We start from the raw sequence: 12,484 nt of genomic DNA on the forward strand, positions 1-12,484 counted from the left end.
TTTTTCTTCCTGGCACCTTTAGCCTCATGAACTCATATCGACATCAGATCTCCCTCAAGTGCCTCCATGTACTGAGCAACACTGGGAAGGAGGGTGCTATTGCCTCCTTCCAGAACATTTTTAACCTCCCAGTGTCATCCACAGCCTTGGGATTCCCTGTGGCCTCCCAAGCCCACCCCTGACCAGGCTCAACCTTGCTTTGCATCCGGACCTGCACTAGGTCAGTCATGTGCTGATCCCTGCTTACTCATGGTGACTTCCAGACGTAGGGAAGATCTCTATAGCCATTTCTTTAGCATAATTTCTATAGCCGCCCAGAGCCACTTGGATTGAGATGGGTGACTGTAGAAGTGGCATAAACAAACAAACAAACAAACAAATACATTCCAACGTCCTTGCCAATCGTTTCCTTTAGAGTACAGAAAAGGCACTTTTCAGGCTGTTTCTCCATCTAACTCGGCATGATCTCTTTGGATGAACAGATGCTCTCCTGGGTTGTAGGCAGAGCAAGAATTCTTCCCCATCGCTTCCCTTAAATGCCTGGGACGTCTCGCTAGGAGAGCAGGTGTTTATCCACTGAACTCTGGATCCTCCCTTTCTGCTGCTGATTTACTTGTGCTCTGCCCTGCAGATCATTGTTATGGCAATCCGGGCAACCCACACTGATGTGTTCATAACAATGAAAAGGAAACACCTCCAAGGTATATATAGAGCCATCGCTTCGCAGGAGTTGCTGGTGAAGCTCTGAAGAACTTTGCAACCATGAAAACACTGTTCCTTGCCTTCTTGGTGGCTGCCATTTGCACAGAAAGAGGTACAATAATTTTATTCCATTATACAATGAATAGAAACCAGGAGAAGGGAAGTGAGAAAGTCAGGAAAATAATTTGGAGGGCTAACACTGAAGAATGATTGCAGATTGGGAGACTGGGATAAGCCTGCTCAGATCTTTGAAATGTGGTGTCTAATTGGGGAGATGGCTTTGATTTTTAATTAAAAATTGATACAGCAGCTCTTAAATGCTTTGGGTCTGTAGGATGGTGTCATGGATGTCCTAAAAGGAAAAGAACATAAGAAGATGCCCAGGGTCATGTATTTGAGATGGGTGGCTATGTAAATCTAATCAATCAATCAATCAATCAATCAATCAAATAAATAAATAAATAAGATGGGTGACACCAAAGATTCATCTAGCTTTGCATCACAGTTCCATTCAGGGTCGACCAGGGGATGGTACATTGGGTAGCTCTCTCCTGCTGTTTATCCATCTCCATTGCAAATAACCTTGTGAGATAGACTTCATCTCAGTCTGGAAGCTCCACTGGTAGACGAATTCTATAATAGAACTTAATGTGACTGTGAGAAACTGTACATTCTGTTGCTGATCTTGGATATGATGATGTAAGATTTATAGAAATTTATTTATTTAAAGAGCCAGTTTGGTGTAGCGGTTAAGGCAACAGGCTAGAAACTGGGAGACCGTGAGTTCTAGTCCTGCCTAGGCACGAAGCCAGCTGGGTGACCCTGGGCCAGTCACTTTCTCTCAGCCCTGGGAAGGAGGCAGTGGCAAATCACTTCTGAAAAACCTTGCCAAGAAAACTGCAGGGACTTGTCCAGGCAGTCTCTGAGAATTAGACACGATTGAATGGATTAAAAAAAATTCATTTATTCATTTAATACAGTTTCAGGCTGCCCAACTATGGGCAGCTTACATTAAAAAAAACAAGAACAATAAAAATAAATATGACAAATGAGAAACACCTATTTATTTATTGCTCAGTAGGCAGAAGGTAAATAAGATGCAATGCAAAAGAATAAAATACAAAAAGGAAAAAAAGATCTCCAGATAGTATCAGCAAAATACTACTACTAGTAGTAGTAGTAATAATAGCAAAACTTTAATTAATAAGACTTTAGAATTCAAACAGACCAGCACCTGCCACACAACACCCCAGACTTAACAGCTGTTGATAAGAAAGAGAAAAAATTCTGGATGGTGGACGTTGCAAGACCTGGAGACAGCAGAAGAGAAGAGGAAGAACTGGAGAAAATCACAAAATACAAAGACCTGCAAATGGAAGTAGAATTACACTGGCAAAAGAAAGCAAAGATACTACCAACAGCAATAGGCACTTTGGGCGCAATCCCAAAACATCTGAAGCACCATTGGAAGGCCACTGGCATTGACCAAATCGCCACCGGTCCATTGCAAAAGGCAGCTTTGCTTGGAACAGCTCACATCCTGCAGCAATACCTTTAACCCCATCAAACAAAATCTGCCTATCCCAGGTCGTTGGGAAGGACTCGATAGGTGGACAAAAATGCCAAATCCAGTCTAAACATCTGGCTGACGGTGCGACCAACCATAAAAATATTTGCTGCCATAACCTTCCACAATGCAAGCAGACCTTGAAATTTCTGAGTTCTAATTCCTAAGATCCTTAAATAACTAAAAAAAATAAAATAAAAATCTGAGGAACTCCCCCCCGCAAGCCCCCTTCTGTCTCCTGGATGAAAGATAGCAGCTTTTCGAACATTTTTGCTCAGGCAGATATTTTAGATCAGTTTGGGGACTGTGCTGGCTCTGAACGGGAGGAATTCCAGGCCAGCAAGACAGAGGTCACCCTCTTGCAGAAAGCTGGGCTGGTTAGATTCAGGAGGCCAAAGAAGAGGTTTCTCTGGGTCACATTGGAGAACCATCTCATGAAACCGTGGGGTGAGATAGCAAAACATGGGATTTTGTTAGATGTTAGTATGGCTTTCCTAGAAAAGGTCGCCAGCTCTACCAGATGGAAGACTGCACCTTTTTTCCTCTCTTTCTGGGGGCTGCCATTAAAGTTCAGTACTAGGTTGACATCAGAAAGTGGGATGACTGAGATTTTTTTGGGGGCGGGAATAATTTTTTAAAATTAAGATATGGGAAGCCTAAATGAAGACCTCTGTATCTGTCCTATGTTTTCCCTCTTATGAAGACAGATAAATATAGATGATTAGATAGACAGACAGGCGGACGTGTCTCCTTCAAGACATCAAGATGGAAATGTCTCCTCCAGGACAAATGTATCTCCAGGAACTTCCATGTATTTTTCCAAGCAACAGCACAGATATGGTTCATCGATATCTTCCTCTGAAGTAGCTCTTGGCTTCCCAGTCTGGCCTACAGCTGGTCCCACATCCATGTATTAACTAGGCTGCACCCTGCTTAGCTTCCAGCCTAGGCACTTTGCTACTTGCAGCAAAAGGCCCACTTCTTTGCGGTTCGTTGCCAAATTGTAATGGTTCTGTGAGTGGCAAAAAGGGGCATTAGGGGACAAATGGAGCCTCTAGGTTCAGGATGTCTGGTCAAGATGGTGGCTGTGCCTGCTCCAAGCTGGGCCCCTTTCTTACATGCATGCATGACACATAGAAAGGGGACATAGCTTCAACCACATGAGCATGGCCACCATCTTGTCTTTTCTAACCCCCCATTGACGCCTCTGCTCTGTTTGGTGGATCACAGTTTGCCCACTCTAACAGAGTCATTTCAACTATATAAGGATTGTCCACAGAAAGGTTTTTCAAAGCATATTCCATGCAACCCTGGGGTTCCAGGAGGGTTTCCTTAAAAGACGAAGGTTAAAAAAAAAACCCCACTCGGCCAATTTTTATCATTAGTCCTCTGCCTCTTGATCAGGGGCTCCAGGTACTTTCTCATTTTTTTTTTTTTTTAATCTAACAGGCTCTGTGGCCTGAAAAAGTAAAAAAAACCCTCTGGTCTATGGTCCACCTGAGCAGGCTGATGTAGTCAGCTCTTCCCTGCTTGACATATATTTATTTAATTATCTTTTCGTTCATTGATTTGATTTAGTTTGGTGCTGCCCATTCCAGAACGGAGTCACAATACAATAAATGGAACAAACACAATACAATAAGAGCAAAACTGTACTAAGCAAGAACCGCACTAGAAGAGAGAGAAAGGTGTAAGATGTGGTGAGAAGTGAGATCATCAGGCGGGGGTAGTCAAAGAGGTGAAGAGGGTGGCCACCGAGGTGCAACCAAAGCCCCACCTGTTTTTATGGGTGTTGCTCATAACAAACAGGAAAAGCTTCAATCCCGTTGTTAAGGTCACCCTCTTGACTTTTTTGGACCATGCCCTGCATGCACCTTTGTCATCAGATCTGCCTTCTATACCACAATCTTTGTACAGCATGCACAATCAACCCATTAAGTCCATCTACTCTGTAATTTTCTGTAGGCAAGAAAGTCTGGTGGACAATTAAGGCCCAGCAACGTGTGTAGGCGTTGAATTGCACATATGTGTTCCTGCTAGGTAAGGAGAATGGATCTAAAATGTAATTGCACATAGGATGTGCAATTACCACCTAATAATAAAAAAAGAGTAAAAGGATAGATGGAAGAAAAAAGGGGAAGAGAGTATGGCTAAATTAGGAAGACAAATTTCAAGCTAGTTCAATAAATCCATCCTAAAGAGCTTTATGAAACAGGAGGATAGAATAACCAAACGAGTACCTTTTTTTGAAAAAAAGAATGCGTAGAACAAAGCTAAAGACAGAGTTGTAAAAATTAGCTTAAAGAAACCTTTTCCATCTTATGAAACTTCTCATCTCATGAAACATCTCTCCTCATGTTGCCTCTTATTCTTGGGTTGTGAAAGAGATCTTTCCTCAGATTTGGCTTTCTGATGTGATCATAGGTAAGTCTATTCAGAGTTAGGCCAAATCTTCTGTTTTAATTTATGACACCACCACTAACTCCTTCAGGGTTGGGATGATATAAAGCAGCATATAATTCTTCTACTTTGAGCGTAACCATCAATAAGAGTTCTAACCTTGAAGAGAAATACAGGTTTATCTTTGAGTAAGTTTCACTGGCCAAAATGGGGCATTCTTGACAATAAATATATTTCAGGACAAGTCGTAAATATTGGAAATTAGAGCAGTGTGAGGTGGCTACACTCGGTCTCAAGGAGGTGCTAAAGCCCATGCAGAGAACATGGTTCATTTCATCAAGTCATGGAAACGATGCTAATTTATTTCAGCTGCAAAAATCTCTTCCAAAATTGCTGGATGACACTTCAAAGCAAGTTGAAGCAAAGCTTTTAGAAACAGGAGAACCAAGTTTATAATTTATTATTTGTTAGATTTGTACTCTGCCTTTCCTCCAGGAGCCCAAACTGTCACACCTGGGCTCCCTCCCTAATTTTTCCCTGTGACGTAGATTGGGCAGACAGAGCGTGACTGGTTCAAAGTCATCCTGTGAACTTCCACAGCAGAGGTGGACCAGAACCTTTGCTGAAGTGAAACACCCTTTGCAAGTTCTGCACAGCCATTTTGGAACTGTCCAAAAAGCAGGAGGCTTCTAAATGTGCTTTGTGGCTTTGGGTGCATGACACACTTGCTCACAAGGCCACCTCTTGACCTAAACAGGAAGCCAACAGATATGGGAAGGAATGATCTTGCCTATAATTTCCAGTTAGATCTTCTGGTATAGTATTTATGATCTGATAGAAACATCTCTCCCAACCAGCCTCTTCTGTGATTGGAGCTGATGGACTGCAGATTGCTTATTCGGGGCATGACAAATAATAGTACACAATAATGCTTCTGATTGGAATAAGAGCAAGAGGTCAACGCCTTCTAACCAGTTGCATTATGGCTACAGTTCTGTTTGCTACCTTTCAAGCAGGGGCATCCACAAGGGAGGTCCAAAAAGTCAAGATGGTGGTCTTGATTGCATGTGGCAGACACAAAATAGGGGTGGGGCTTTGATCATGGAGGGGTTGACTCTTCTTGGCCCCTCCTTGCATACCCCACTGCCTTCAAGTCTATTCTTAGTGCAATTTTCTGTTTCGGCATGCGCACCGGATTTCACCTGATGTAATCTTTCTTAAAAAATAAAAAAGCAATGAAATGTTTTCTGCCCACAGATCCCTTCCTTTCCTCCCTTAAGTAAATTTCTAAGCCTCTAGTCAGTTTCACAAACAACTTTTAATCCCCTTTGGTCAGTTTCAGAATGGCTCTGTCCCTCAGGGATATGAAAATACAGGTTAAACACAAATTGGGGGAAACTGAACAAAGATCTAACTCATCTGTAAAAAAAAAAAAGTAAGTTTCTTAAATAACAAGGGCTATATTTTACATAGGAAAGATCTCTATGTGAGGTCAATGCTCTTATGTTCTGCATTATTGGAGAATTTGTTAATGCACCCTATCTATTTATTCTTACTCTATCCCAGAACGGATCAGGGAGAATATGAACATGAGGTCCCTTTGTTAGGTTGGCTTTAGAAGATCATGAAAAAACAGAGCTACACATACGTAGCTATCAAAGATCCATAGGCTTGTCTAATTGGCAAAATTAATAAATTATGCCCAAGAAAATTGCAGGGGGGAGAGCCTTTTAGGACTCCTCCTCCATGAAAGAAGTGTGGGCTAGGTCTCAGGCCTTTTCTGTAGGACACTGTTTTTCAGTGTTGGCAACTTTAAGATGTATGGACTTGCTGGCTGGGGAATTCTGAGAGTTGAAGTCCATACATCTTCAAAGTTGCCAACACTGAAAAACACTGTTGTAGGAGCTGAGCGGCTTCATTGACAGATACGTTTGGCCCCTTTGCTCCTTGCATTTCACAACTGAACCTTTCTATCATCGTGGCCCATGCGATTGATATGAATTTGTACTTCTATTCTTGGTTTTTAATTTTTTTCCCCCTGGTGGCTTTCTTTTTGCTTGGTTTTCATTGCCCAATGTCTTAATTGATTGGGGTGGTCTACAGATATGGCTAAATAAGTAAATGATACCTTTGGAGACCTTCCTAGTAAATCTCTAGACATCCAAGCTGTCTTCTCTCACCCATCTCTCTTGTTCAAGGAGCAGGGCTGGAATGAAAATTCACAAGGAGGAGGTCTCCATTCGGCTGAAGCCTTCACTTCAAGTTTAGGGAAGAGGTCCTCTGTGGAGATCTTGAAACACCCAAAGCTTCCCCTTGCAAGCAAATTCAGCCCTGAATTTCAAGGACCAACTATTTTTTTTTTTAACATGACCCAATTTGTGCCCCAGCAAAATCAGGAGGATGAGTAGAATTACTACCAATCTTCCATTGTGTGTTTGATGCTTCCCAGCTCTGGTGCTTTATGAAATGACCTAATGCAAACAGGTTTCACCAACAGGTTGATTGCCAGTCCCAGCACCTACTACCTAAGTGAAACCACCCCAGGGAATTCTTCTTCCTTTGAATCATTCTCTGGGACTTTTCATTCCAGAAGCAACTCCGCCCAGCAAATTGTGCCTAATGAGCTCTTTCAAAGTATGCAGGGCAGAAAAACAAACAAGAAGATCTTACACATCAAAGCTTCCTTAAGAATTCCATCAGGTGCTGCAGATCTAAGTGAAAATGGACAGCTGGCAATTAGATTTAGATTTCAAGAGTGTGGCACTCACTCTCCAGAACAGCTTTGCAGGCTCTTGCTGCATCATTACTGAATATAGTAGAACAGGGTTCCTCAACCTTGGTGACTTGAAGATCAACTCCCAGAAGTCCACATATCTTCAGTGATGCCTTTGGAGACCTTCCTAGCAAATCTCGAGATATCCAAGCTGTCTTCTCTCGCCCATCTCTGCTTGTTCAAGTAGCAGGGCTGAAACGAAAATTTACAAGGAGGAGGTCTCCATGTAAAGTTGAAGTCCACACATCTTCAAGTCGCCAAGGTTGAGAAACCCTGTAGTAGAAGATGCTGATCAACATGAGGACATAAGAAGAAGGTTGTTGAATTAGACCAGAGGCCCAACTAATCTAGCCCTTTTCTCCCCGTACAGTGGCCTTTTAGAAGCAGGATTCCATGGGTACTGAGCTCCAACTATTGTGAAATCTCAAGGATCATCCATCCTGAGTTGTTTCTGATTCTGTAACCAGAATTGGGGAAAACAATTCTGTCTTTCTGCTACGGTTTTTCTTAACCTGGTACAGATCAGAGACACAAAGACTGCATTTGTTTCCCCCCCCACAAAAACTGTTTTATTATATCAAATTAAACTCCTGTTTCTCACTTCTAATCTTAATGCTAATTCTGTGCTTGTTTCTATTTCCTACCAGTCTTAATCTACAGCCTTCCTATTATAAATTTACAACTATTTCTGTCTTATTTAATCTATCCATTTCTATCTCTAGGTTCTATGTCTAGATTCCTATCTCTGCTTGTAGCACTATGTTTTCCTATCTTAACTATTTCTCAGTTTTTTTTCTTTTTTCCAGGATTTCAGGTGTTGTAGCCAATCTCAGTCCATTTGCATGTGAAAACCCTTTTCACTCTTTTATAGGTTTGAGAATGGGCTTTGACTTGGGAATAGTCAGAAAATTGAATGAAATCGGAGTTAAAGCTGCTATTGTATATTTAAATGAGGAAGGGTTTACCTTAAAAGTGTTGCTGCAATCTGATAAAGTGAATTCACAGTGCATTTCCCCTTTAAGAAAACATATCTCTTGAACGCCACCTTCCCTTTCACTGATTGTACCGCAGCCTGCACGGACAGCATTTCCAGGCCGTTGTGAGATGTTTTATTTGTCACCAAGCCCAGTGGTCTAACTCAGGTTCAAGATGCCAAGAGAGAGCGAGAAAACCATTCATGCTACCAATAAAACTGAGCATCGTAATATCTGGGTTAGATTATTAGGGTTAGCACACGCCTAGGCTTCAAACATTCAGATCACCACTAGATGGCCTCAAAGAGATTCAGAAAAGTCTGTCTTGCTGCTGCCATCTGGTGGTCATCTGGAATGCAGCAGCCCAATATGGTAGCTCTGTGCTGAAAATGGGGGTGAACTTACTGTTTATAAAAATGTCCCTCAGTTGAGCTTGGAAACTTACACAAAGATGAGTACCCTGGAATAAGCGAGGGACCTTATGGAATTTGGTCCTCTGCATGTCTATACAAAAGCAAGTAAATAGTATTCAGTGGAATGCAGTTCCAAGAACAAAATATATGGGACTACAAGTAGTCCTTGTTAAGTGACCACAATTGGGACCGGCAACTCAGTCGTTAAGTGAAACAATTGCTAAGTGAAACCGTGACTGTGCTTACAATCTGACTTCAGCTTTCCTGTGCTTTACAGGCCTGTGAAGGATGTAAATGCAAGGATTGGTCACAAAGTTACTTTTTCATCATTGTTGTAACTGCAAATGGTTGCTAAATGAGGCAGTTGCTAAATGAAGACTACCTGTACAGCTTCATTTACTATCAGCCAACAACCATTGCTCTTGTAAAATGCTAGGAGCTTGTTTTTGTAAGAAGCCTGTATGACAGTGTTCTGAATTTAGGATCCACCCAAAACGCCTTTCCAAGTGTCCTTGTTCTGTCTAATCATCTAACAATCACTCCTCCTAATTATGGCAAGGTCTGAAAGAAGAAAAGGCTGCAAATATATTCTGGTTTAAGGTGTGCTGGATTTAAAATGCCCAGCCATTCTAGGTTGGAACTGGACTAAAAGGGCCAGGAATACTGGATTCGTAGCGTGGAATGTTTCTCAGCGCACGAGAGATGTTTGGCCTGGCTAGTCCTGTGTCAATATGCTTCTCTGTCTTTCACGCAGTGCATTCCCTTGTTTGCTATTACTGTGAAAATGAACCTTCCAACTGGAATTGCATGTCAATGAAGAAGTGTGCAGAAACAGACAATTCTTGCACCACCATCAAAACAATTAACCGTGGCAGAAATGGTATGTATCATTGAAACTGAAATTATTATATTATATTATATTATATTATATTATATTATATTATATTATATTATATTAATAAATAACTGGAGAATAGAAGAGAAAGAACTGGAGAAAATCACAAAACATAAAGACCTATTATATTTTGTGATTTTCTGTGACCCCCAAACAGAAGTAGAACTACCATGGCAAAAGAAAGCCAAGAGAGTCCCAATAGTAATAGGCACCTTGGGTGCAATCCCAAAACATCTGGAGCAGTACTTTAACACCACTGGCATTGACAAAATCACCATTGGTCAATTGCAAAAGGCAGCTTCACTTGGAACAGCTCACATCCTGTGACGATACCTTTAACACCATCACACAACAACATGTGCCCATCCCAGGTCCTTGGGAAGGACTCGATAGGTGGAAAAAATGCTAAATCCAGTCAAAACATCTGGCTGACTGTATGACCAACCATAATAATAATAATGCCCCTAACTGATAAATGAGGTCACTCCTAAAATGGGTAACTCTTGATATGAACCGGAGAGCAGTTTGTGGGAATGACCTAATATTAAAACTATTTTCATGTTAAAAGTATTGAACTTTTAGTATTTAATCCCTGGGGCCGGGATTCCATTATGTCGAAGTTCATAGGTCTTGGGCCCAGACTTAAAATATATGATGAACAGAGGCCAGTAAGAAGGTTGCCTTCAGCCTTACTTAAATATCCAGCTTTCTTCTGCTCCAAGAGATGAGTGGCGTGCCTGGCTGACAAGAGGGTGGCGTACTCAGATAGACCTGACCCTCAATGTTTTGGACCACAGAGGTTCAACAGTGGTTAAGAAAGTTGGAGGGGGAATGGATGCAAGAGGGAAACGAGGAGCATAGGCATTTAATGTTCTTCCCATGTGCTGTGAAGTGGGAGGCTCAGAAGGTGGGTACAAATAGAACAGAGATCTCCCATGGGACCCAGCAGGAGAGGATCCAGCAGGAACGGGAAGCTGAGTCCAGATTGGGCTGAAATTCTCTTTCTGGGTGGTTATTCCCTTGCCAGTTGGGGCTTCTAATTTCTTGTATTTTATGTAACTAGTTGATTTTATTTTGCCACATAAGGTCAGCCTGATGACTACCGGATTACCAAGAGGTGTACTCCAGCTTGTGAAGAAAACTTCATGGAAACAGGCTCTTCATCTACGGCTACTAAATGTTGCCATTCCTCCTTGTGCAATTTCAACGGGGCCGTCAGCGTGAAAATGAGCAGCATGGTGCTGGTTTTGGGGATCCTGTCCAGTTTCCTCTACATCTTCCAATCTGGATAAGGGAGAGCTCATAACAAGAGAGACTAGCAAATTTCCACACACCTCCAGCCCCCCGAAGCATCACAGAGGAGCTCATCCTAGGCTCCGATACGATGCCTGCAGAATGGACTCTTGGTTCTCCTGTGGGAAAATGGTTGCCTGCTTGCCTGTTACAGAACGTGAAGCTTCCTTTTGTACATATAACTCCAGAAGGCCTTTGTATTTAGCCGTATTTTCATTTAGGACGCACTCGTCTCTAAGTGCAGCGCAGAACCTATTTTGCCCCACCACAGCAATCTGGTGAAGCTTTATAGGGAGAGCATTTATTAAAGGCTATCAAAGCCTCAAGCAGGTGGCTGACGTGGCATCCTTCTTCCTCTTGCCACACGATAACATTGTTTTGCAAAGCTGGCTTAATTAAAAATAACTTCCTGCTTTGGGGCATGTAAAGGGCATCATTAACCACATTTCCTTCTCACTGATGGTTTTTTTCCACTTGCTGGGGCGAGTCAACGATGGTTCTGCCAAACACTGGGCAGATGCTGCCTGGTCTGGAAATGGCATGACACTCAATTCTGCACGAGTTTAGGGAAACATTAACCCTTAGGCGAGTTTGATGAAGGTTAACCCTGGTCAGCACCAACAGGATTGCAAGCTTGGATTCAAAAGCATGTGATTGAGGCAACTTAGAAGGCTCCCACGTGGTGTGATCTTCTTTTAAGATCACGGTTCTTCTTCTATGATTTTGCAGCTTGTTTTGATATTTGAAGCTTCATCTTGCTGCTTCGGTCCTGTGATTTGGGCTGTATATTAATAAAGTTTTGTCTCAGTGTACATCAGTATCCCGGTCTGTAAATCCCTATCCACAGAGCAAACAGGGGAAAACTCAATCCTCCTCTTTATCAGCCCTGATTTCATAGAGTCACAGAATCATAGGGTTGGAAGGGACCTTGGAGGTCGTCTAGCCAAACCGTTGACTCCTGATAATGGGGGTGTCTGCAAGATGTAGTTAAAAGAGTCAAGGTGGCAGCTGCATTGATGTCATCCAAGCTCTACCTGATCTTGTGCGTTGCACCTAAAAGTCAAGACGGTGGCTGTGATGACAAGATCGAAGTTCTGCTTGTTTCATTAACAACCAGGTTTTAGTCAGACATGCCAGGTTAGCGCCTTCATCCATGATAAAATCATGGGCGAGGGCCGCTTTACTACACACTGACCTGGCATTCAAAAATGACAGCAGAGCATAGGGCCACTGAGGATCTGATAGCCAGGCACAGAGGGTGGAAGCTGAGAGCCGGACGGTGGGTTGGCTTTCAGGCAGAGGGTCCAGTGTCCCCAAGTCCAGCCCCTCCCTGGCCTCCTGCCAGACTTCCCTCTGTCCATCACCATTGAGATGGTCTTGCCTGCCCTCTCAGGTGGAGCTAACCCTAACCCTGCTACGTCACACGAGGAATGTAAATCGATAGGGACCCGCTTGATTTATAAGACG

General features: G+C 42.6%; 1 protein-coding gene across 1 annotated transcript; it reads left to right on the forward strand.

Moving 5' to 3' along the window:
- Nucleotides 1-762: 762 nt before the first annotated feature.
- LOC103066934 (lymphocyte antigen 6E-like) lies at nt 763-11,016 on the forward strand. The gene is made up of 3 exons (XM_088149280.1): nt 763-814; nt 9,584-9,709; nt 10,811-11,016. The coding sequence occupies exons 1-3, from the start codon at nt 763-765 to the stop codon at nt 11,014-11,016; spliced, it is 384 nt and encodes a 127-aa protein (XP_088005406.1).
- Nucleotides 11,017-12,484: the final 1,468 nt, after the last annotated feature.

This window comes from Python bivittatus, unplaced genomic scaffold (assembly GCF_059951505.1).
Source record: "Python bivittatus isolate LINGU-HERP-01145 unplaced genomic scaffold, Pbiv_v1 ctg000590_np1212, whole genome shotgun sequence".
NCBI classification, from domain to species: domain Eukaryota; kingdom Metazoa; phylum Chordata; class Lepidosauria; order Squamata; family Pythonidae; genus Python; species Python bivittatus.

Bases quoted from the DNA above. Each gene is read 5' to 3' on its own strand.
- LOC103066934 (XM_088149280.1), top strand. From the start codon at position 763: ATGAAAACACTGTTCCTTGCCTTCTTGGTGGCTGCCATTTGCACAGAA. The intron at 815-9,583 runs GTACAATAATTT...TCTTTCACGCAG, and splicing joins TGCCATTTGCACAGAAAGAG to TGCATTCCCTTGTTTGCTAT. The intron at 9,710-10,810 runs GTATGTATCATT...TTGCCACATAAG, and splicing joins AATTAACCGTGGCAGAAATG to GTCAGCCTGATGACTACCGG.